General features: G+C 43.7%; 1 protein-coding gene across 1 annotated transcript in view; it reads right to left on the bottom strand.

The window, feature by feature from the left end:
• Nucleotides 1–22807, bottom strand: part of LAMC2 (laminin subunit gamma 2) — a 67342-nt gene extending 44535 nt beyond the window's left edge. The window contains exons 1-2 of the mRNA XM_055583657.1: nt 22607–22807; nt 626–814 (exon numbers count right to left, since the gene is read on the bottom strand). Of these exons, the coding sequence (XP_055439632.1) occupies nt 626–814; nt 22607–22685 (268 nt within the window). The 5' untranslated portion in view covers nt 22686–22807. The remainder of the gene's footprint in view (nt 1–625; nt 815–22606) is intronic.
• Nucleotides 22808–27059: the final 4252 nt, after the last annotated feature.

The following is a 27059-nucleotide window of genomic DNA, read 5'->3' as shown; positions in this document are numbered from 1 at the left end:
CCTCCCCATTGTCTCCCCTCCCCCTCCCTCCCTCCCCACATTCTCTCCCCTCCCCCTGCCCCCATTCTCTCCCTTTCCCCTCTCTCTCTCCTCCCATTCTCTCCCCTCCCCTTCCTCCCTCTCCGTTCTCTCCCCTCCCCCTCCCTCCCTCCCCCCATTCTCTCCCCTCCCCCTCCCTCCTTCCCTCCATTCTCTCCCTTCCCCTTCTCTCCCCATTCTCTCCCCTCCCCCTCCCTCCCTCCCCCCATTCTCTCCCCTCCCCCTCCCTCCTCATTCTCTCCCCCCCCTTTCCCCATTCTCTCTCTTCCCCTCCCTCCCTCCCCATATTCTCTCCCCTCCCCCCCTTTTCCCATTCTCTCCCCTCCCCCTCCCTCCTCATTCTCTCCCCTCCCCCTCCCTCCCCCATTCTCGCCCCTCCCCCGCCCCTTCTCTCCCCTCCCCCTCCCTCCCTCCCTCCATTCTCTCCCTCCCCCTCTCTCCCCATTCTCTCCCCTCCCCCTCCCTCCCCCATTCTCGCCCCTCCCCCGCCCCTTCTCTCCCCTCCCCCTCCCTCCCTCCCTCCATTCTCTCCCCTCCCCCTCTCTCCCCATTCTCTCCCCTCCATTCCCCGCTTTTATCCGACTACCTTTGGAGTTGCAGTTGCAGGGCAAACAGCGGTCTCTGTCCCTGTGTCGGTAAAACCCTTCCTTGCACCTCTCACAGTGAATGCCACCAGTGTTGTCACTGCAGTGGAGGCAGCGGAATCCATTTCCTGTCAGTCTGTGAAGTTCCTGATCAAAGATGCATTGCCTGGACTTCCCATTGCAATCACAGACTAGGGATTAGGGGGAAAAAAAGAAGACATCGTCAGCAGAAAACAAGTCGGGGCAATTCTCCTAGGTGTTTTATTATTATTAATGATGCCCAGGGTACTACATACTAGTTTAAATTGCTCGGTAGCAAAAAGTAACGGGGTGAAATTGTCCAAACGATGATGGAGGGAGTTCTCGGTTTACCTAAAGGAAGCGGTGCTGGAGGAGTGTTGCCTTGGAGAACACAAAACGACGTGCAGTCAGGGTTGCCAGACTGCCAGACCCCTCAAGACAAACCAAAGCTCTAATATTACGCATTTTTATGTGAAAAGTCTTGATTTAAATACATGCAAGGAATTCGTCTTTAAAAGTCTGTGAAACCCCACAGTACAAGTCTATGGGCTGGAGAAGACCTGACGACCGCCAGGATGTGCATTCTGGCACGACTGTGAAACAGCTGAAGGTGTTATCTCTTCAAGACCTATAGCATCTGTCCTTCCAGTGATGGTCAAGGAGCTAATTTTTTTTTATTTACTTTATTGAAACACAGTGATTTGCAGTGTTATATTCATTCCTGGTGTTCAGCAAAGTGATTCAGTTATACATACATATATACATTCTTCTTCATATCCTTTATTATGGTTTATTACAGGATACTGAATAAGTTCCCTGTGCTATGAGTAGGACCTTGTTTATCCACCATATATGTAATAGTTTGCATCTGCTAATCCCAAACTCCCAATCCATCCCTCCCCGACCCAGCCCCCTTGGCAACCACAAATCTGTTCTCTACGCCTGTGAGTCTGTTTCTGTTTCATGGATAAGCTCATTTGTGCCACATTTTAGATTCCACACATAAGTGATATCATATAGTATTTGTCTTTCTCTTTCTGACTGACTTCACTCAGCACGATAATCCTAGATCCATCTGTGTTGCTGCAAATGGCACCATTTCATTCTTTTTGTGGCTGAGTAGTGTTCCATTGTGTGTGTGTGGATCACGTCTTCTTTATCCATTCATCTCTTGATGCACATTTAGGTGGTTTCCATGTCTTGACTACTGTGAATAGTGCTGCCCTGAACACAGGGGTGCATCTATCTTTTTAAATTACAGTTTTGTCTCAGTATATGACCAGGAACAGGATTGTTGGATCACATAGCTACTTCAGTTTTTTGAGGAACCTCCATTCTCTTTCCCAAAGAGGCTGCACCAATTTACACTCCCACCAACACTGTAGGAGGGTTCCCTGTGCTTGAGGAGCTAATAGGACTATCTGGACAGGTATTTCCTCCCCTCTCACTGTGCCATAAGGGTCTCTCCCAAAGCCAGGAGTCAAAAAGAACCACAGTCCCACTAAGAAGGACTTTTCCCAGGGGTCTAGGAAAGTTTACGTTGTGCATGTTCCAAAGAGTCCATGCGGCACTAAAACAGCCAATGAGTTAACAGGGGAAATCCTTAGCGTTGTACCTGGCACACAGCAGACCCCCAACAAATATTTCAGCCACAGTTTGGAAAAGATGATGAGCCTTGGGGTTAAAAGAATGGTATCAAGTACCAGTTCTGCTAGTTCCTCAGGCAATCACTTCAACTCTCTGAATCTTATTTCTTTTATAAACGTAGGCTGCATTTTCTACCTCCCTGGATTGTCGAAAAGATCCCACTGAGAAAAGAAGATCAAGTCCTTCGTCTATGCTGTTTCGCCCCTCACTCACAGGAGAGAGGTATTGCCTCAGATGAGAAAAATGCAGCTCACGAAAGTTAAGTAACTTGACCCAGTGGAAAGCTGGGATTTGAACCTCTGTCTGTTGCCAAAACCCACTTTCTTTCCCCCAGAGACACTGTCTCTGTTGGCCATGCAACCCTAGTGAGAACTTGTCTCTGGCAATGTCCAGGGCCGTGACTTACCCTGGGGACTCATTTTAAAAGTCAGCAAATGTACCAACAGATAGAGAGCAGCTGCCTGTGCAGGCCTTGTCAGCTCTGACGGAACAAAGGTGGCAAAGGTGGCTAAGTATAGCTGCTGACCTTCGTTAGGGACTTCTTTGCAGTAACTCCTAAAACTCCTTCTCTTACTCCTGTGGGTGCCCCTAATCTGAGCAAAGTCAAGAACCCCTATCCAGAGACCAGTATGTTTCTGGGACTTTACATTCAGCAGCTCAGTTAATTCTTGCAATAACACTTTAACATGGGTTTAATAATTTTCATTCAACAGATGAAGAAATGAATGCATAGAGCGGGTAGGTGTCTCACCTCAGCTGACACAGCCAAGTGGCCAAGGTGTAAATGCTCCCAGGTGTGTCCAATCACAAAGCTCTAGCCTTTCCATGTTACTCTTGTGTCTCAAGGCTCTGGTCTGCTCCTGTGTGTAGGTATTCTTTCTGTGACTCCCTCATGGAGAGTTATTCAGCCTCTTCTCCAGTTCTTCCTAATCTGGCAAGATGTCCCATCCCTCCTGAGACAGCTCTGGTTGTTACAAATTATTTTTATGCAATTTTATTTTTTAAACTATCATTTTTAATTGTTTCCCCTCCTTTTCTCACTTATCTGATATTTTATTTATGTTTGGCCGCACTGGGTCTGCATCGCTGTGCACAGGCTTTCTCTACTTGCAGTGAGCGTGGGCTTCTCATTGTGGTGGCTTCTCTTGTTGCAGAGCACAGGCTCAGAGGCTGTGGCACATGGGCTTAGTTGCTCCGAGGCATGTGGGATCTTCCCAGACCAGGGATGGAACTCATGTCCCCTGCACTGGCAGCAGATTCTTATCCACTGAGCCACCAGGATGTCCCTGCAATTTTAAATTGTGCCTCTGTCCCTATAATTTTATCATGCATTCTGTTCTTCTGTGGAAAACACAGACACACCTACTCTCTTCTCTATTTATTGACTCATCAGACATTTCTCACATTTACATTTATAAGGCGCTGCATTAGCCAAGCCCTTGAGTATCTGAAGATAGGACCATCTTCATCTTTAGCCTTCTCTTCTTCAGGTTAAGCTGAAGATCTGTCACCTCCAGAACTTTCAACCATTTCCCAGGTCACGATTTCTAGATTCATCTTGACTCCCTTCCTAGGAACAAACTCTCATTTTCACTGCTGCTGCTGCTGCTGCTGCTAAGTCACTTCAGTCGTGTCCAACTCTGTGCGACCCCGTAGACAGCAGCCCATCAGGCTCCCCCGTCCTTGGGATTCTCCAGGCAAGAACACTGGAGTGGGTTGCCATTTCCTTCTCCACTCATTTACACTACCTTTCTTTAAATGACCAGAATTTATTACAGCTCTTCAAATGTGGTTTGAACAGCTCAGCTTACAGCAGGACCAGATATTATAATTCCACAGATGAGCCTAACATTTCACTAAACTCACAGCCCATGAAGTTTGCATTCAGTTCAAACTCCCAGGGCTTTTTCACAGAACTGATGCCAAGCCGAATCTTTCCCAACGAATGTTTGTGTAACGGATTTTTCTGGATCTCCAACAGATGTGCCACACAGCTGCCATGTGCTGTGAAATTTCTGCCGAGCAGCTCATTAGGCACGAACAAGAGCTAAATCCACCAGCCAATGATCCTTGTGAGGCTGTCCGGTTGGATCCCACACTGAGCCAGTGCCCTCCCTGCCCTGGATGACCTTTGTGAACAATCTCGAAATAATTTCAAACGTCTCATTGCTTTTTTTATTTTCTGCTTTTTGTGTGGTCTCTGTTTTCTTTTTTGTATTTATTTTATGTTTATTCTGTTTATTTATTTGTCTGCGCTGGGTCTTGCAGGACCTTCGATCTTTGTTGCAGCATTCGAACTTCTGGTTGCAGTTTGTGGGATCTACTTCCCTGACCAAGACCCGGCTGCACTGGGAGCGTGGAGTCTTAGCCACCCTGACCACCAGGGAAGTCTTTTTTCATTCAAAACAAACTTTTTGCTGGTAGAAGTTAATTTCATTAGGAAGTGATGTATTTTTAGAGCATTTAAAAATAGAAAACCCCGTTATCTTTTTTTAACCATTTCCCTTTCCTTCTGTCCCTTCTGCTTTAAAGCTCTGTTATGAAAGAAATGATGTTCTTCCTTTAAAATTCACAGCCTTCAATGGAGACGCCTTCATATAATTCCAATACAGGAGGCCTTTGGGCAGCGTCTCTCCACTCTGGAACTCTACGGCAAACCTATTGTAAGCTACCCTGCTCTCTCTCAGTTGGGCTTCTCTTTAAGCCCAGGGTTAGGTACATTTCCCAGGTGGCACAGTGGTAAAGAATTCACCTGCCAATGCAGGAAACACAGGAGACATGGGTTCAATTATTCCCTGGAGTAGAGGAAATAGCAACCCACTCCCGTATTCTTGCCTGGAGAATTCCACGGACAGAGAAGCCTCACGGGCTATAGTCCACAGGGCCACAAAAAGTCAGATGTGACTGGGCACACACACCTATAATACATTTTCAAACAAGAGGAAACTCTAAAAATGTTTTTTTATTACACTTCCTTTTTTATGTTTAGCCTTGTTCAGCTTTAAATCTGTTACAGAATTTTTTTTTTTTAATCTACTTGCTAGTCTTCTAAATTTGGGGCCAGCTGTAAATTTTTTAACTATATTGTCTAGTTTCCATCAGGGAGCCTTGACACAAAAGTATACAGTGATACAAGTATAAAGATGGGGTCCTGGACATGTCCTAGGTCCATTGGGAATCATTTGTCAAATCCTTTCATCCAACAAATATAGACTGAGCATCTATGTGCCATACCCTGTTTTCAGGAGTTTAGCGGTAGCCAGAAACCAACAGATGGGACTACCCTGGTGGTCCAGTAGTTAAGAATCTGCCTGCCAATGCAGGGGACATGGGTTCCATCCCTGGTCCTGGAAGAGCCCACATGTTGTGGAGCAACTAAGCCCACACGACACAACTACTGAGCCCACACAGCTAGAGCCTGTGTTCTGCAAGAGAAGCTACTGCAATGAGAAGCCCAGGCACCAAAATGAAGAGTGGCCCCGGCTCACTGCAACTAGAGCAAGCCCACATGCAACAGTGAAGATCCTGCACAGCCATAAATAAATACATTTTTTAAAAAACCAATAGCTGTCCAAGACTTCATGGAGTTTTCATGATACTTAGAGGAAAAGACATACATTTCATCCATTCATTTAGTAAGTATCGCTTCACATCTAACAGGGGCACTGCCCTGGTGCTCGGACACTGGGCTTTGTGAGCCAGCAAGATTTCAATAAAGGGAATCATAATGTTTTATATGGGCTTCTCTAGTGGCTCAGCCAGTAAAGAATCTGCCTGCAATGCAGGAGACCTTGGTTCAATCCCTGGGTTGGGAAAATCCACTGGAGAAGGAAATGGCAATCCACTCTAGCATTCTTGCCTGGAGAATTCCAAATAAGATATTAAATATACACTTATTTGAGATATATTGGGCTTTGTCACATACACATCTTGGACATGTCCTTTGTCACATACACATCATGTTATCACAGTTTTCCTCATTCTACCATGGACAGGCATAGGTCCAGGATCTGGCATTAAGCTATTACTGTATCAGAAAATACAGAAACAAATCAGACTCTGACCCTGAACAGACCTGAAGACATATAGGGTCTAGGAATTAAGAGTGGCAGAACCTTTCTCCCTGTCTCACTGATTCTGTATCACAGGAACCAGGTCCTACCCACTACCCTTATTTGACTATTCATTTCTATGGTACTCTTTCCAAATTAGGGACATCTTATCAAGGTTTTGACTTCCCTGGTGGCTCAGACAGTAAAGCGTCTGCCTACAGTGCAGGTGACCCAGGTTCGATCCCTGGGTGGGGAAGATCCTCTGGAGAAGGAAATGGCAACCCACTCCAGTACTCTTGCCTGGAAAATCCCACGGACTGAGGAGCCTGGTAGGCTACAGTCCATGGGGTCGCAAAGAGTCGGACATGACTGAGTGACTTCACTTCACTTTCAAGGTTTCCTCCTGTCCCCTCACCATCCCCTCACTCCACCAGCCTAAATCCTTGCCCTGTCAGCAGGGATGCTCCTCAGGAGCTAAAGAAAGGAGACTCAGCAAGTTCACCTCAAGTCCCACATAAGCCCCGCAGAAACCGAACACGCCACGCAGACTTTTTTGTATTTCTCTGTCTAGGAAAACGTGGGTAGTAATTGTGTCTGACTGCAACGTATGCTGCTTCTTTGGCACTTAAACATTTATTATCATAATAACTGTAATAGCATACCATCGCTGACCCTCAAGGTGCTTCTTAGAAAAGCCCGCCGGGCAGCAAGAGGCAGGCTGATCCACCCACCACCCCCCACGCTCCCCACCAGGAAACACAGTCCAGGAGCTGCAAAGTCTGCAAACAATGCAGCAAGGTGTGCAGACCGCCTCGGGCCCACCTAACACTCCCACCCTCACTCAAACACACAACTCCAACCGGTTGGGACAGGAAGCTCCGGGGCCAAAGGCTGTTTCCAAGCTGTATCCTTCAAAGAATGAAAGGAAACTGAAAATATTTCCTACGGTTGTACTGGGGCAAGGTCTTGGAATAATCAGCATCAGGGGCTGCAGTTCATCAAGACCTCATTTTAAATTCTCCAGAGGAAATGTTGAAAGCAATTACGAGAACAGATCAACAATTTGGCATTCCTGTGACCATTTGTATACAAGCAAGTCCTCTTTCTATTGTTCTAAACATCAAAAGCGCGGCTCTGCTTTTCACCAAGCTGATCTAATTTCCACCTTCCTATGATGGACCCTTGTGCTTTTTAGTGCTCTAACAGTAACAACAAAATTTTAAATCCAAACTCCTTTCAAAACCCTCTAGATCTGGCCCTGCTGACCTCTCCACCTTGACCTTGGTCCTCTTTCTATCTCTCGTTCATTGGACTCCAACACATAGACCCTGGCATGCATTAATCCTGGGGTGCACAAGCTATTTCCCTTTAGGCCTTTAGGCTTGCTGTTTCCTTTGCCTGGGCACTACCTGCTCCCACCCTCTCTGAACTCACTCGGCAGAAGAGCAATCTTAGGAAAAAAAAAATTAGATGGCATTGGTCCATAGTGATAACCAGTTAAGAGCCTCTCTTTCTGATTGCCCACAGGTCTTCATCTCCATCTCTCTCATGGCACTTATCACTTTCAATCCTGAGTCATCCCTATTTGTGTACATGACTAATTTCCTCTATCGCACTTCTCACTTTCGTATCTGAGAAAAGGAATATTACTTGCCATATCAGTAAACAAGCAAGTCACAGTCATTCATCAGAGATTACAGCCCTCCAATGTGAGCCAGTGAACTGTAAAGGAACTCAGGAAGGAGAACACCAGCCATCTAGAGGCCATCAGACTGCAGTCACTCCCTACGCTGAGCCCTAAGGAAAGGGAGCTCAGGATGTGAAAACACAGGATACTGGCCCCAGACAGATGAGGTGCACATCAAAGGAATGGTTTCAGTGAGTCCTGACTCTTACATCTTTCCATTCATAGAAAAGTGCTAAATTCCTTAACTTGGAATATCTGGTTTTCTTTAGTTTACAAAAAAAAAAGCTTTTGACATTCCGGCTACCTGCCCTTTGTTACAAAATTTCTATATACCTGCTCCTGCCACCAACACACCCACCCACCCCACCTCCTGGGAGCAGTTCTCTTTAGGGTTACTTGAGATGCTGCCTCGTGGGCTTAAGTTCCAAAAGATTCCACCAAATAAAACATAACTCTCAACTTATAGGTTGCGTGTACTTTTTTCAGTCGACATAGCCCATCGTACCTAGTACAGGGCTTGCGACTGTGACTGCTAGAGGAAAGGCTGGCTGAAAGGAAGGATGGATGGAAGCACAGACAGAAGGAAGGCGGTGTGATTCTAAGAAAAGCCAAACAAGAACCGGAACATAGAGAAATTTCTCAGGACTCTAGGCACCCAATATGAAATTTTCTCAACATCAATACATAAAGTTTTCATTGTTTACATATAAGGCATTCAGTGTAAAAAAAAAAAGTTAATGTTTGTACCCCCAGAAATAAAAACTATGGGGAAATGACAACGGCATGAATTGCAAGAGGAACGTGATCCTTTGTTAGAAGGAGCGTATGAGACTTGCAGGTTGCTGCTTTCATTGGACGAACCATTTCAGCGCCAGGATGTCCCGACCTCTGCGTGTGAACCTGAAGCTGCCATTGCAAAGGGCAGCACGCCCAGGACTGCGTGCAAAGAGGGGCAGGGGCGAGGCAGGTGTGCGACCATGAGATCAGTTTGCCTCCATTATGCAGTCTTGACAGGCAGTGTACTTGGCCCCTGTGCGGAACTATCTCAGGAGCTAGGAATCTGAGCGTCATGTTTGAACCTGACAGTGTGCGCTGGCTCCTGTTACGTAGAGCCTCGCTGCTCTTGTTGCCATTTCAGCTGCTAAGAGCACTAATACTGAATCACTTAAACAGCAGCAAGTTTAGAATAAGTGACCTGGAATCTCCTGGGGATAAGTCCACATATAAACCGCTTTAGAGATGGTGCTTAATTCTCTTCCTAATTTAGAGGATTAGACAGGTATGTGCCTTGTTTCCTTTCTTGTATTTTCTGCCTCTCATTCCCTTTCTGAGACATCGAATCTTTTCTTCTGCTTCCTTGTTGAAACTCTCTTCCCTTGGATACTATGATGCCATATTGCCAGGTTCCTCTTGGCTTCTCACCTCTTCCCTTACCCTGTTCAAGTCTTTGTGGGAGACTTGCCCCAACTCTAAGTGTTGGTGCTTCTCAAGTCTCAGTCCTGAGCCTCCATGCCTCTCATGATAGAACTCTAGAACTCTCTCATCCAAGCCAAGGACTTCAATAACCACAACAGGTGTGGACGTACCAAGATACTTCCCTGGCCCAGAATACCTTCTCAATTTTAGATCCTCATGCCCAACCATCCACTTTATATTTTCAACTGGTTGTCTCAAAAGCTCTTCACACAAAACATATAAAGACTAAATTTATAAATAATACTGCAATGAGCTTTGGGGTGCATGTGTCTTTTTGAATTATGGTTTTCTTAGGGTATATGCCCAATAGTGGGACTGCTAGGTCATATGGTCATTCTATTTTTAGTTTTTTAAGGAACTTCCATATTGTTCTCCAAAGGAAGCAATCTAAATGTCCATTGACAGATGAATAAAGAAGATGTGGTACATATATACAAGGGAATATTACTCAGCCATAAAAAGGAATGATATCGGGTCATTTTTAGAGACAAAGATGGACCTAGAGTCTGTCATACAGAGTGAATAAGTCAGAAAAACAAATATCGTATATTCACACATATGTGTGGAATCTAGAAAAACGGTACCTCTTTGCAGGGCAGGAATAGAGATGTAGACATGGGGAATGGACATGTGGATGGGGTGGAGGGGACGGGAGGATGGGATGAGTTGGGAGAGTGGGATTGACATATATGCACTATCATGTATAAAACAGCAGCTAATGGGAACCTGCTCAGGGAGCTCAGCTCAGTGGGCTGTGATGACCTAGAGGGGTGGGATGGGAGGGCAGTGAGAGGAAGGTCCAAGAGGGAGGGGATATATGTATATATACATATAGATGATTCATTTGTTTGTACAGCAGAAACCAATACAACATTGTGAAGCAACTATACCACATTAAAAAAAAATTATAAAAAAAAAAAACCACCACCAAACTTTTGTCATCCCTTCAAGTCAGAAAGCTGAGAGCTATCCTTATAGGGTCTCCATCTTTTTCATTTGCCTATATTCTATTCAATGGCCAATTGTATTGATATAATCCTCTAAACAGCTCAAGCCCATCCAAGTCTATCTCCACAACAGCCACGCAAGACCAAATCCCAGTTGTCTCGTCTCTTGTCGGCATAGCTTCCTAACTGAATCCTCTGCAACTTCTCTTGCCCCCCTCCATTCAGTATAGTCAGAAAAGCTTTTTCAAATACAAATTTTACCAATATCTCCCTGTGAGATATTTACCAACATCTCTCCTCTATAATGCCTTTTTAAAAATTTTTAGATAAAGACCAGAACTCCTAAACATTGCTTACAAAGACTTCCACTGTCTAATCCTATCTACTTTTCCAGCCTAACTTCATCTCTGTCCCATTCATTTCACTTATATTTCATTTTATGTTTTTACTTCCTCTGCTTCTTAATATTCTTGCTTTAGAGGAAAAGCATCATAGTGGGCAGACATGAGTTGGGGTTATCAATCCCAACCACCCTCCTTCCTTTTGTTTGTTCAAAGAAATTACGCTAAAAATTCAATCTTAATTTATTATTATTTAGATATCATCCCCTTCCTCTGAGTCAAAGAACTGGCCTCATTTACTGACAACTCTTTTCTGCTCAAAGACAGCAATCATCACCTCTGGGAAGTCAGCTGTAATGAGGCTCTTCATCAAGAAGTCCAAATATAAATAAATAGATAGACAATGGTGAATAGAAGTAAAGGTGAGAATAGTATACTCACTTTAAAAAGCTGGTAAATGCCTATTTTTAGAACAAAAACAATTAAAGCGGGTGTCCTTTAAGTAGCAATCTATTATAAAGTATTTAAAAAATTATTTTTACAAATACTCCAATTGCACATTACTTATGAAGTCTGAAGCAAGAAAAACCTGACACATCTATCAGTTTGGTATCAAGGGCATTGGAAGCTATCATCCTATTTGCAAAAATTGAAAGTCTCCATGTCTGTGATGCTCAAGATGATGAGTATTTTTATTATAATTTTTAAAAAGATGATGATGAAAATGCTCATATTTTCCAGTTTTAAAATCTTCTACATGAGATTTTTCTTTCCAAGGTTTCATTTGTTTCTCAGCTTGGGTAAATACTTTAAAGCAAAATCTGAATACTTCATAATTTATTTATTTATTTGTAAATATTTATTTATTTGGCTGCATTGAGTCTTATTTGCAGCACACGTGATCTGCATTGTGCCATGAGGGATCTTTCATGACACTGTGCAGACTCCTCTCTAGTTGTGAAATGAGAGCTCCAGAATCAGTAGCTGCTACACAACGGGCTTAGGTGTCGTGAGGCACGTGGGATCTTAGTTCCCCAACCAGGGGTGGAACCCACGTCCCCTGCATTGGTAGGTGAATTCTTAACCTCTGGACCACCATGAAGTCTCCATTTCATCCTTTAAAGTGATCTTGAATTTTATGTTTTTATGTGTGACTGCTTCTAGTTTTAGCTTCTTCAGGTATGTCGCAATACATTTTCTAATTAGAATAAGAAAACTGACAAGGCACTTCCCTCTGTAAGAGCTTTCTAACTGAATTCCGTTCTCTGCCTGGCCTTTGGCACAGCTTCCTTTTATGCCAACGCCGCTAGAACAACTGGTGCTGTAACCTGCCTGATCATTTGTTTTCCAGGACATGTAAATGCCCAAGCAGTACAAGTAAGCCTGCGATGTGAAGTGCGGAGAGGACCAACAGTAGCCGGCGTTGTAATCCCATGGAAAATTTTGAATGATAGAGTACAGACAAACCTTTTCAATTTTAAGTGGTCTAGTCCTTGAGAGCCAATGAAACTTTTACCACGTTTTTTCAATGATTAGGGCTTACAAGGAGTCACCTACTTTCATCACGAGTTCATAGCACATTGTATTGTAATCTAGACTTAGAAATGGCACAGGTGGATATGGATGACTCAGCCGGGGAGGACTAGACCAGGGAGACGTCTTCCCTAACACCCCACCAGGATCCCAGCAGACAATGGGGATAGGGGAAGAGGTCTCAGTTTCTGCCTGACTAGCAAAGCTGAGAAGGAAGAGAAGGTTAGGACGCAAAGGATACAGAAGAGGCTCCCTTCTCTTACACATGGTATCTTTAAAGGCTTGACTCCAAGATAACAGGAGTCAGCTACAGGGTGTGATCAGTAGTGATCGCAGTGAGGATTCTGTCTGAAAGTTCATCACCCTGTTGTTACTCTACAACCTTCTGACCACAGAAATTGCTGTGAAAGTGAGCATTAGTTGCTCAGTCATGTCTGACTCTTTGCGACCCCATGGACTGTAGCCCACCAGGCTCCTCTGTCCATGGAGTTCTCCAGGCAAGAATACTGGACTGGGTAGCCATTCCCTTCTCCAGGGGATCTTCCTAACCCAGGGATCAAACCCAGGTCTCCTACATCACAGGCAGATTCTTTACTATCTGAGCCAATTGCTGCAGGAATGTCTATTTTTCATGAGATCATCAAAGAAAAGCATCCCAATACAGAAAGCACATCTGACTATTACTTAAAGAGCATAGTGTTCTTTCAGCACTTGCTACATGGCCCAGCAAAAGGTGTCATCTGCCCCTTTAAGAAATGGCTGACCTAAAGGACTTTAGAGAGTCCACGATAGCCAGAGGTGACCCCTGAAGCGATGAAGACTAAAAGGAAAGAAATCCTGTATGAGGATTCTGAATAAAGAAAAGTTTCAAAGGAAATTCTGATTTGCACTGAAATGCTTTATGGAGTATACATTACATGTGGTTTTTCTATTGCTTATATTTGTGTTTTTTGGCTCCTTAAAAAAAGTTACCTAATGATTCTTCCTCTTTAAACCTTTTGTTGCTTTCATGAACAAGATATTTTTGTACAAGGAGATTAGCCACAGATTTTTTTGCTCTCACTACATTCCTTCACAAAGATACACACATTTAGGCATGCGCACGCTTACCAGGCAGGCACCATTTGAATTCTTAGTTTTGCCAGAAGAACATGGTAACTTGTATACGTTGTTGTTGTTGCTGTTCAGTCATTAAAGTCATGTCCGACTCTTTGCAACCCCATGGGCGACAGCATTCCAGGCTTCCCTGTCCTTCACTATCTCTCAGAGCTTGCTCACATTCATGTCTATTGAGTCAGTGATGCTATCTGACCATCTTATTCATGTACATTACATTGTCGGAAAAGGTATGAAATGCATTTTATAGCACTTTCCTTCAAACTTCATTGCTGAAAAAAAATCCACTTGAAAATTGTAAATTAAAATTGTGGTGCTTAAAGTGAGAACAGTGAATTAAATGGTCTTTTAGGAACCCAATCATTTTGCTGTATCCACGAAGAGAGGTAATAGTTATTGTAAGAAGAATTTGGACTGTGAAACCTCCAGCAGAAGGTAGGATTGACGTGTCCTACATCCCAGCTCTTAGCAAAGGAAGTGCCTTTCCAGTCTCTTACTCTAATTAGAAAACGTATTGTGATACACCTGAAGAAGCTAAAACTAGAAGCAGCCACACATAAAACCGTAAAATTCAAGATCACTTTAAAGGATGAAATGGGGACTTCCTTGGCGGTCCAGCGGTTAAGACCTTCCTACAAGGAAGATCCTTCCCTGTAGATGGTCCTACAAGCTCTGGAGCCCTCATGCCACAACTAGAGAGAAGCCTGTACAAGATCCAGTGGAATCTTTAAGGAAGATCCTTCCCTGTAGATGGTCCAAAAAGCTCTGGAGCCCTCATGCCACAACTAGAGAGAAGCCCGCACAACGCAACAAAAAGTTCCCACATGACACAGTGAAGTTCCCACGTGCTGTGACTAAGATGCAATGCAGCCAAATAAATAAATACATAAAAATAAATAAATGATGTTACTTGCCATGCCTGGTCAGCTGTGGCCTGGCCTCTGTCCCTGAAGATCTCAGCCTGTCAAGATCCCCTCCTACCATATCCCACGTACAACCCCTCGGAAGAGACAAGAGCCACTGCTTTGGGGTGCTGCTGGATCCACTGGGCTCACAGAGTAAACCGGCCTATCAAGATGAGAGATGATCTTTAAACATTAGAAATCCCCTTTAACCAACAGCAAAATCAGTAGTAACTTGAAAGAACAATAAGTATGTATAAAGCTTAGTGGTCAATGTTCTAGCCATGAAACAGACAGAATCCCGAAAAACTTCAAAACGTATTCTAATAATCTCCAGCCAGGGAGAGAAAGGCTATGGTTTTTCCAGTGGTCATGTATGCATGTGAGAGTTGGACTGTGAAGAAAGCTGAGTGCCGAAGAATTGATGCTTTTGAACTGTGGTGTTGGAGAAGACTCTCGAGAGTCCCTTGGACTGCAAGGAGATCCAACCAGTCCATTCTAAAGGAGATCAGTCCTGGGTGTTCTTTGGAAGGAATGATGATAAAGCTGAAACTCCAGTACTTTGGCCACCTCATGCCAAGAGTTGACTCATTGGAAAAGACTCTGATGCTGGGAGGGATTGGGGGCAGGAGGAGAAGGGGACGACAGAGGATGAGATGGCTGGATGGCATCACTGACTTGATGGACGTGAGTCTCAGTGAACTCCGGGAGTTGGTGATGGACAGGGAGGCCTGGCGTGCTGCAATTCATGGGGTCGCAAAGAGTCGGACACGACTGAGCGACTGAACTGAACTGAACTGAGGGAAAGAAAAATAGCCTCTGGACACAACGATACTTTAATAGATTCCAAACATTGAGAGGTAGGATTTCTCTGACGGTCTGGTGGTTAAGATTCTTGAGCCACTTGGTCAATTACAAGCTATGTGATAAAAACAAACAGAAGAGGAAACTTGGTAATCTGAAATTTGCTCTCTTGTCAGTTCTCTTAGAAACTGGAGTTTGTGCTTGGTTTTACCCTGTTGTTCACTGCCATCTTTAAAGGAAAGGCTACTCTAAGGACTCACATACACAGAGCTCTGAAAGGCCAGGACACAGATGTCCCAGCTAGAAATGTAAGGGATGTTGTTATAATAGATCAAGAGTCCATCAACTCTGAAAATTGATTTAAAAGAAAATTCTTAAAAAGAATGAGAAATAAGCCATGGAGGTATCTTGTTAAAGAACATTAAACTAGCGACTGAAATCCAGTCCTGTTACTAACTGCCCGGCTCTGGTCAAGACAATCACTTTCCTGTGCCTCAATTTTCCAATCTATAAATGAGGGTCACATGTCCTGGAGCTGATCTCTGCTCTAGCCAGTGATGATGATCTGGACAGTCACTTTGCCTCCCTGAGTGTCGTTTTCCTTAACTTTAAAGGAGAGGCTCCGGTAGAGAACCCTTAAGAGTCATTCTCACTTAGGTCCATGATGCAGTTAATAAAAGAAGAAAGTGGTGAAACGTGCAAACCTTTTCATAACAAATGCCCAATATAGGTACAGCTGAAGATCTGATCATTTTTCCAGTGTTTAAATTAGTATGGGAAATTATCTAGCTGCAATTTTATTTTTTCTAGGATGTGAAGATCCATAGTCACACAATGAAAGAAAATAAAATCTGGAAAAGAAACAGTCAGGTTTCTGTAAAGAGGTCAACAAAACTGAAGAAGTCCAGGATACATATATGTTTGCCCAATTGACCTCCACCTTCTTCTGATAGAGAGGAAGTCCTCACATTGATCAGTGCTGGAAAAAGAGCCATTCTTTTCTTCTTTTATGACATAAGGAAGCCCATGTTTGTTGGGGAGGCATGTATACACACATACAGTCACCCACAGACACAAAAAAAGACTCAGCTTCTGGCTTTGGGTGTGGCTCAAATATTACATCATATACCTGGGAATTATATTAGAACACGGCTCAGTATGATTCAGTAATCTATTTGGTCTAATTTGTGACTAGAGTATTCTAGAATCTATGGTGTTATTTCTACACTGGTCTATAATAGATTGCTAAATCTTGTCGTGGCAAATTTCTCTAGGAGAAAAAAAAAGTCAAAATAGTTCAGCCACTAAGAACTTAAATGGGAAAAAATGTTCCCAGGATGGCCTCAACATCTTGAGTTCATGCTCCTGACTTTCCCATAAACACTGATCACAAATCAACATTCTTCCTCAGCTTCTTGGGTCAGTGGAGTTAAACCAGTGGCTCCCCCAGTTCGAAACACTCAGAATTTAAACCTACATGGGAATATTCCTACATGGGAATGCACTCCAACGCATTTCTATATGCCAATTTATTATACATACTTGAATATAAGATGAATATAAGGCCACATTTAAGTCTTTTCAAAATTTCTGTTACACAGCACTTTCTCAATTGTTTTATATTTAAAATAAAATATTATTTGGGGAAGACATGTTAACCTGAAATGACCTCAACTAATGTTTCAGATAATTTTTAAATAAGAAAGAGACCAAGCTATCAAACACAATTCTCCTAATAGTTCATCATCCCACAATTGTGAGCGCCTGAAAGTTATCCTAAGTAAGCCTTTTGAGATGATTATGCTATGATGATCACAATGAGTGCTTCGGGATAGGTTTTAAATCTTTTTCATGTCTTCTGAAAATGACGTACTTTTCAGTGACAGCAGCAAAAGATAAGACAAATAGGACCATGTCTCAATTCACCTGATCCAAAATAGAGAAAAACTGCATTAAATTAAAAAACTGCTTGAGGAATGTTAAAAATGGAATTTGAGAAGCAACAGATCATCTAATGTGGGAGTCATCTTATACATGGGCATGTTCCAGAAAGTAACACATGCTGAACCTGTATGTGATGAAGTATGATGGTTGACAAAATGTAAGAAGAAATGATATGAAACTGAATCCTGAAATTCCAATCTGCTTTGGGTTCCTTGTGAGGAATTCTGTTTGTTTCATTGGGTGAAACTTAGAGTTCATTTCAGCCTGAGCCAGAGGACTCCTCATCACCTTTCCTGGACTAATGAAAGGAGCCTCTTCCAAAAAACTCAGAAGGCATTATACTGACATTTGGTACTGGCAGAGCAATTAGTTGTACAACAGTAATACTGAACACTGTGAGTGTTTACTAGGCATTGTGCAAAATGCTGTACATGCAGTGATCACAGCAATTCATTATCTTCACCTTAGAGATGAGGAAACCCAGTAACATGGGGGGCAGCTTGAGTCACTCCCTTAAGTGGTAAATGATGCCGCTAGGATTTGAACCTCACTATGTGAGGCTTTCCAGGTGATGCAGTGGTAAAGAATCCGTCTGCCAAGGCAGGATTTGCAAGAGATACGGGTTCGATCCCTGGGTCGGAAAGATCCCCTGAGGGAAGAAATGGCAACCCACTCCAGTATTCTTGCTTGAAAAATTCCATGGACAGAGGAGCCTGGTGGGCTATAGTCCAAGGTGTCACAAAGAGTTGGATATGACTGAGCACACACACACAGATAAACAGTCTTACTGCAGAGCCTGTACCTCTGTGCAGGATGCTATACCATTCCAACAAGTTGTGTGTGTGCTCAGTCACTCAGTTGTGTCCAGCTCTTTGCAACCCTATGGACTATAGCCTGCCAGGCTCCTCTGTCCACAGGATTTTCCAAGCAAGAATGCTGGAGTAGGTTACCATTTCCTTCTCCAGGGGATCTTTCCAACCCAGGGATCAAACCCACATCTTCTGCATTGCCTGCATAGGCAGGTGGAATCTTTACCACTGAGCCACCTGGGAAGCCCACCACTCCACAAGTTAAATAACAGAATCTACGAGAGTATAAATCTTTCCAGGGGTCCTTTCCACCAATCACAACACAATCCTAAGTACCTCTTTTCCAGCATCAGGCTATGGGAGAAATTAAATTAGTGATCTGAATAATCTTGGATGCTGAGTTCAGCATTCTAGAACAAGTGGTTCAAAACTGACCTAGTGGCTGAATCCTATAGTGTCATCTTAGCCTTCACCCTTTGTGTGTTTATATTTCTACCTCTGAGTAGAAACTATGACTCCTAAAGTAGAAATTTTTGACTCTTACATTTTTTAATTGAAGTATAGTTGAACTACAATGTTGTGTTAATTACTGCTGCACAACAAAATGACTCTGTTAAACAAATATATATATGTATATTCTTTTTCATATTCTTTTCCATTATGGCTTATCACAGGATATTGAATATAGTTCCTTAAGCTATACAGTAGGGCCTCGTTGTTTATCCATTCTATGCATAATAGTATGCATCTGTTAATCCCAAACTCCCGATCCAACCCTCTCCCACTACCTTCCCCCTTTCACCAGTCTATTCTCTATGTCCCTGATTCTGTCTCTGTTTCATAGATAGCTTCATTTGTGTATGACTCTGATATTGTTGAAACTCTTCCTTGCTCTAACAAAACTCTCCTCTTTCTTAATTCTCCCCTAGCCTCAATGCCCCTTCCTCCTGTTCCTTCACTGTTCTTCCATCTCCTTGTTAAGTATTGAGGTTTCTTTTACCTCTTTCTCCCAGGTAAGAGAGAAAGACCTGGGAGAGGTCATGTATGGATGTGAGAGTTGGACTATAAAGAAAGCTGAGGGCCAAAGAATTGATGCTTTTGAACTGTGGTGTTGGAGAAGACTCTTAGAGAGTCCCTTGGACTGCAAAAAGATCCAACCAGTCCATCCTAAAGGAGATCAGTCCTGAGTGCTCACTGGAAGGACTGATGTTGAAGCTGAAACTCTAATACTTTGGCCACCAGATGCGAAGAACTGACTCACCTGAAAAGACCCTGATGCTGGGAAAGATTGAAGGCAGGAGAAGAAGGGGACGACAGAGGATGAGACGGTTGGATGGCATCACTGACTCGATGGACATGAGTTTGAGCAAGTTCTGGGAGTTGGTGATTGGCAGGGAGGCCTGGCATGCTGCGGTTCATGGGGTTGCAAAGAGTCGGACACGACTGAGTGACTCAACTGAACCCAGGTAGTCTCATCTATTTTCAAGGCTTTGTTGGACTCCCAACTTTATATTGTTTTAATTTCCTCTTAATTCCAAAATTATAGTTCCAGCTGTTCACTGGACATGCCCACTTGCAACTCAAACTCAACATATCCCCATGGAAACTCACCTCCGCTTCATCTACTGCCGACCTTGCTCTCAAATCTGACCCTTTTGTTGAAGTCCTCATTTCCTTTAATGGCATCACTGCCTAACCAATTACATGAAGTTGAAGCCTTGGACCCATCTTGGACTCTTTCTTATTTCTCACAGTTTCCCCTTACTATTATCCCCAACGCACATACTCACTGGATCACCAAATTCTTCCAACTTCACCTTCTAAATGTCTCTGTGATCTGTTTCCTCTTTGCTGTTCCATGACCATGATGAAAACCCTCATCAAGTCTCATTTGGATTATTTCAATGGCCATTTATTTGCCTCTCCTAGCTCACTTCCATCCTTTAAGCCCTTAAATGAGCGACCTTTCCCATGTCCACTCTTCTTAGAAACCACCTGCAGCCTGGAGACAGTGCTTTGGAAAATCAAGTGTTCCTCACGTGCTGCAAATTATAAATCCTTCCTTCTCTGGAAAAAAAGACCTTCTGCAACCCTTCTTTGCTACAGGGCACTAACCTAACTGCATATCCTGATCCTGGCACGTAAGGCTCTTCACCACCAGATTCTTGGCTACATTTCTAGTGGCATTCCAACCTCCTCAGGGGAACTCTGCTGCAGACCATTGGACCTACAGCCACATTCACGCCAACTGTGAGCTCCTGAGGGGGAATCCTCATCTTTCTTGATGATCTCTAAGCATCCAAGTTCACCACACTTACACTGTTGGCATCAGACATCTTAAAGAAATGTAGTTCTAGGCATTTTAAAGTTCTTCACAATAACTCCTCTTCCTTTCAACAGCCCTGCAAGGTTACACAGCACTATTGCCTCCATTTAACAGCAAAGAGCCGACTCCGGGCGGCTGAGGTGCCTGAATGGTTACTAATAAGGAACTAATAAACAAAGCAGTCAAAAATGTAAAGCCAGGTCAGGCTCACTCGAAAACATGTGCTTTAGCTGAGACCAACTCTGATTATATCTAACACTATAATTTCACCTGCAAGGTAGCACCCAGGAAGCAATGTCCTTGCTTTAGGCTCTCAGAGGTACACAGATACAGGTCACTTTGGGAGATGGCAAGCACCATACTTTCACTCCAACTCCCACAAGATCCCAGCATCCCATAAATAGAAAAGCAAGGGTGCTCTAGCCTAACACAAACTTTTCACACTCTCATTGAACCTCAAATGAAGCCCTTTGAGGAGGCAGCCTAATATTTTTAAATGGCCTATCTTTGAAAAAGGGGAAAGTCTGGAAATGAGCCTAAACACTGCTTCTGACTTAACAATTCATTAAGTCCCTCTGACTTACTGGACATTCTGAGTTTCTCCATCCTTGAGGAGTTAGAGTCTAAACTCTTTCCTCCTGACTCTAATTTTATTAAACAATTGATGTTGTGGTTGGTAAGCCACTAAGTCGTGTCCAACTCTTTTGAGACCCTGTGAACTGCAGCCTGCCAGGCTCCTCTGTCCATGGGATGTCCCAGGCAAGAATACTGGAGTGGGTTGCCATTTCCTTCTCCAGGCAATCTTCCCAGACCAGGGATAGAACTTATGACTCCCGAATTGCAGGCGGATTCTTTACCACTGAGCTACAGGAGGAGCACAAAACAATTGATATTTCCCTACATTTTTGTTTCTCTTATCTAATGCTAACACACACACTCATATACGCAACTATAGCCCAAAGGGAAACTGCTTCAACAATTACTCATTATGTAAAACATATGTACCTGTTCCCTTATTACTTTTATAATAAGGTCCCCAAGCTCCAGTCTAAGTACTCATGGATCAAGTTTCAGATGTGTCTCTGCCAGTAGCTGCTTCTGTAGCTTTGCACAAATCCATTTCCATATTTTCATTTATTAAGTCAAGGGGTTCTAAAAGTCAATCCATAAGCAGTCTCTCTGAATTCTGATACTCAAAGACTATTCTTACTTTTACGATATTTCTCATTAGGTGAAAGCTATTTATTCTAAGGGAATCTAACCTACATGATCATTTTCATAAGTGATTTTTAAATAGTAGTCAAGGATGATGACCTGGAAGTTAATTTCAAGATTATCTTAGACAAAAAAGACTGAATCAAATGCATTCAAATACCCACTAAAACATTTGTTCCATTCAAATACCATTCAGGCTGGCATCACCCAGACTGCAAAGTAATAAATGGAGTATCTAAGATAATTCCATGTACCCATGAACTTGGTATCATGTTCACACATGTTCACATGTGTGAAAATGGATATTGGATATATTGAGATAATTATCCAAGTGCCATCAGATACAAGAAGCAAAAATAAACCCCAAAATTTGAGGTAATTAGGCAAATATCATTGGTAAAATTCAGTGACTACTAAGTAAAACTTAAGAAAAACACCCGTTATGTTGTCATGGCTGATGCATGCATACAGTATACCGTTGCTAGGTGCCCAGGAAGTTTTGTTTATAGGAGTTGAACTTCTCACAGCGTGACAGCCACTGGGTGCCCTAGATAAGATCAAATGGTCTATGACATAGGTGCCCAATAAATGCCTGTTGAATAAATATTATGTGAAAATACTATAAAAAGTAACACTACGCAAAAGGAAAAGCATTGTTAAGACTCTTAAAGCTCATTTTCCATCCCAAAGAAATGGGAATTCCAGAGGGATGATTAAAGAGGTGCCTTTTCAACCTTCATGGGGTTCAAGGTCACAGAAAACATTCCCACCAAAATTCCATCAATAAAAACACACTGTGGGAAAAGAATTTATATACCCACATGTTACTGATTAAACCAGAGCCCCTTGATCAAAAAATAAATAAATAAATAAATAAACACTCAAGAAGGCACTTTTTAAAGGGAAGAAAACCCTGGTTTGGCACAATCCATTGGCTCCACATTTTAAAATCAGACAGCTTTACATAGTATTGGTAAATAGCATATAATACTATTGTGAACCACCCTCTGGAGGAGCCCCACAGGGCGGAGCAGGGGTAAGCTCTAAAGAGGTTCTTGCAAAGTGGGGCGCCTTCTTGCAAAGTGCGTGCAGCCATCACGGTCTGCAGGGCAAGGCCAGTTCCTGGCCCAGGGCTGCGCTGTTCCCTCCGGGAAGGGACTCACCTGGCGTCCTGGAGTTGGCTCGGGCTGCAGGCAGGAGGAGCGAGAGGCAGAGGCAGCCGCTGAGCCAGAGCGCAGGCATGGCCAGGCCGGGCCGCGCCGTCCGCCGCTGCAGGGGAGCTGCCCGGCGCCTCGCCGCTGGGAGCTTTCACTCTGCGCTCCGCTGTGCCTTCCTTTTCCTTGATCAGGTGGTTTTATCGACTCTTCTACCTGACTCAGTCCTGACAGGAAGAGAGCCTGTGTTTCAGGGTGTGACTCACCTGTGAATAAGGAGGACCCAGCCCTCGGGAGGCAGACAAACACACAGCACACACGGAGCTGTAAAAGCGCTCACCCCTGCTGCCGGGCTCCCCCCTCGCCGCAAGGAGGGCGCACACCTGGCCTAGGCCGAGGGCGTGGTGCAGAGGCTGCGGCCCAGGGATCTTGTGGGAGGAATGTACCAGGTCCCCCAGAGCCCTCCTTTTCTCTCAGGGTGGTCCAGAGCAGCATGGGGAGGTAGCTAGCAGCCCGCCCCTTCCTCCAACTGGGAGGCCCAGTCTCCTGTGCGGCAAACTCAAACAAATCAGCAGCTCTGATCAGCTCTGGGCTAGAAATCAACAAGGAAAACAGGCCAGTCCAACAGTCACAACAGGGTCCCCTCCACCCTCCGGCCTAGGCTCAACCTCTCTCTGAAATACAGTAACCCTACCCCAGCCTACCTACTCTGCCCACCTCATTCCTTCCCTCACCATCATCTGGCTGGACCAGGGTTCCTCTACTGGGTCCCCAGAATGTTCTGATCACTAAGTCATCTGTTGACTGGTGGGCCTCCCTTATGAAGGATAGGTACCGCTCTGTATCCGTAACAACTGGTATAGTATCTAGCACATAGTTGGTGCTCAATAAATGTTCTGTTGGACTGAATACGAGGATCCAGATTTCATATTCCTTTTATGTCATACAACATATTTCTCATGCCACTCTCTATAGGCCCTTTAGAAAATGTTTGTTGAGTCCAACTTTGAGTATTACCCAAGTTCAATGTCCTAGGTGAGTGAGTGGTGTCTAGAAACTGCAAGTGGTATATCTTACATTGTCACTTTCCCCAGGGAGGCTGAGGTCCATAATTCAAGGAGTTGGCTGTCAAGGAGAAGGCGTTGGTTCCTACTAGAGATTTTTAAATTGTCAGAGGTAGATAGATAGTTAGTTCCATAGATGATTAACAACATAGATAGATAGTTCCATAAATGATTAACTACATAAGGCAACTAATAATGCAAGATTGTATCAAAGGGTGTAAGGATTTCAGTTTATGCAGGTAATCAAGACCAGAGTGGCTGCCTGGACAGCTAGGGATGACTTTGTACAGACCATGGAGTATGAACCAGGTGTTCATGGATGACTGGGTTCTGAATACAGCACCAAGGAACCATAGAAGTGAGATAGATTACTGCACCTACTCTAAAATCTCCAGCAACAAAAAAGGAGGACTAGAAATAAAGCTCCAATTTTCTTATCCCAAGCTTGATTTTCTTTTACTCTGTCCAGGATTCAAAGAAATAATGTAAAGATTCTTCTCTCCCCAAACTCGTTGTATCTGATCACTGTTAAAGTTTCAGGTCACAGAGATCAGGTATCCAGAATTTTCCCTTCTAGTATTTGGTACGTTGTAGCAGCTGAAATCATGTCCCTGAATTGTCTATTCCCTGTGCATATATTCATCAGTGATAGGTAATGCTCTGCAGGAACAAGGAGCAGAGCCCTGCAAAATAAACTCTTGAAGGTAATTTCATTTTAGTACAGATTACTATAGTTTATTATATGGCACCCCACTCCAGTACTCTTGCCTGGAAAATCCCATGGACGGAGGACCCTGGTGGGCCGCAGTCCATGGGGTCGCTAAGAGTTGGACACGACTGAGCGACTTCACTTTCACTTTTCACTTCCATGCATTGGAGAAGGAAATGGCAACCCACTCCAGTGTTCTTGCCTGGAGAATCCCAGGGACGGGGGAGCCTGGTGGGCTGCCGTCTATGGGGTTGCACAGAGTTGGACACGACTGAAGCGACTTAGCAGCAGCAGCAGCATTATATCTCAGAAGTTCATAATATCTCAGGAGCAGATATTTCCACCTACCATAATTTTTAGATAGTACAGGACTGGAAAAGGTCAGTTTTCATTCCAATCCCAAAGAAAGGCAATGCCAAAGAATGCTCAATCTACTGCATAATTGCACTCATCTCACACGCTAGTAAAGTAATGCTCAAAATTCTCCAAGCCAGGCTTCAGCAATACGTGAACCGTGGACTTCCAGATGTTCAAGCTGGTTTTATAAAAGGCAGAAGAACCAGAGACCAAATTGCCAACATCCGCTGGATCATCGAAAAAACAAGAGAGTTCCAGAAAAACATCTATTTCTGCTTTATTGACTATACCAAAGCCTTTCACTGTGTGGATCACAATAAACTGTGGAAAATTCTGAAAGAGACGGGAATATCAGACCACCTGACCGGCCTCTTGAGAAACCTCTATGCAGGTCAGGAAGCAACAGTTAGAACTGGACATGGAACAACAGACTGGTTCCAAATAGGAAAAGGAGTACGTCAAGGCTGTATATTGTCACCCTGCTTATTTAACTTCTGTGCAGAGTACATCATGAGAAACGCTGGGCTGGAAGAAGCACAAGGTGGAATCAAGATTGCCGGGAGAAATATCAATAACCTCAGATATGCAGATGACACCACCCTTATGGCAGAAAGTGAAGAGGAACTAAAAAGCCTCTTGATGAAAGTGAAAGAGGAGAGTGAAAAAGTTGGCTTAAAACTGAACATTCAGAAAACAAAGATCATGGCATCCGGTCCCATCACTTCATGGGAAATAGATGGGGAAACAGTGGAAACAGTGTCAGACTTTATTTTTCTGGGCTCCAAAATCACTGCAGATGGTGACTGCAGCCATGAAATTAAAAGACGCTTACTCCTTGGAAGGAAAGTTATGACCAACCTAGATAGCATATTCAAAAGCAGAGACATTCCTTTGCCAACAAAGGTCCGTCTAGTCAAGGCTATGGTTTTTCCTGTGTTCATGTATGGATGTGAGAGTTGCACTGTGAAGAAGGCTGAGCGCCGAAGAATTGATGCTTTTGAACTGTGGTGTTGGAGAAGGCTCTTGAGAGTCCCTTGGACTGCAAGGAGATCCAACCAGTCCATTCTAAAGGAGATCAGCCCTGGGATTTCTTTGGAAGGAATGATGCTAAAGCTGAAATTCCAGTACTTTGGCCACCTCATTGGAAGAGTTGACTCATTGGAAAAGACTCTGATGCTGGGAGGGATTGGGGGCAAGAGGAGAAGGGGACGACAGAGGATGAGATGGCTGGATGGCATCACTGACTCGATGGACGTGAGTTTGAGTGAACTCCAGGAGTTGGTGATGGACAGGGAGGCCTGGGGTGCTGCGATTCATGGGGTGGCAAAGAGTCGGACACGACTGAGCGACTGAACTGAACTGAACAAAAATACGGTACCTGTTTGTCATCGCTGCTGTAAATGCTTTATACATAGCCCTTCAGTCTTCAAAACAATGCTACAAAACAGATGGATTATTAATTTCCCATTTCACAGATGAGGAAACAGAGGCATGGAAAGGTCAAGTAACATGCCCAAAGTCCCATTGCTTATAAATGGCAAAACCAAGATTCAAATGAGGCAATCTAGTTCCAAGTCCACAACCCTTTGTTAGATCAGATTCAAAAGCATCATGAAAAAAGACAAGTTCACAATATTGAATGAACTCAATGTCCAGGTCGTGGTGATTTATCGCCGTCTCCATTACAAGCCAACCAGATTGTGGACCTTTGGCCTACATCAATAAAGCCAAGTCACAATGAACTCTGAACAAATACTTCTGATTTTCCTAACATGTTAGCTCTGAAAGGACCCCCAGGGGTCACCTGGACCTGGGGTAGAAAATGGGGAGCAGGCTCCTGGGTACCAGGCCAATAGTGCCCTCTTGGATGTGGACAGAATACTGCAGTGCTTCTCAGCTCCTCCCTCTTCTCCTTGCCTTATTCTGGGTCTCCTCATACACCTAAACAACCAGTCTCCTCTGGCTTTATTTCATATCTTGCTCAGGGACATTACCAACTCCCTTTGCCAATTTGAATATTTCTGTAATACATTGCTGCAGTTCAGAGTGCTCTAGAGGTCAAAGATCAAGGCTCTGGAGCCAGTAGATTCCCAGGGCCAAATCCTGGCTGCTTCACCTAGGCAGGTTACTTAGTTTTCTCTAAGTCTCCGTTTTTTCACTTTTGTAAAATGGCAATAATAATAGAATACTTACCTAGTAAGTTTGTTGGGAAAATTGAGTTAATCACCTATATGGGCTTCCCAGATGACACTATGGTAAATAACCCACCTGCCAATGCAGGAGATATAATAGAGGCATGGTTTTGATCCCTGGTTGGGGAAGATCTCCTGGA

The sequence above is a fragment of the Bubalus kerabau genome, chromosome 5, assembly GCF_029407905.1.
Source record: "Bubalus kerabau isolate K-KA32 ecotype Philippines breed swamp buffalo chromosome 5, PCC_UOA_SB_1v2, whole genome shotgun sequence".
In the NCBI taxonomy this organism is placed as follows: Eukaryota; Metazoa; Chordata; class Mammalia; order Artiodactyla; family Bovidae; genus Bubalus; species Bubalus kerabau.
This window is presented reverse-complemented; position numbering and strand designations above follow the sequence as displayed.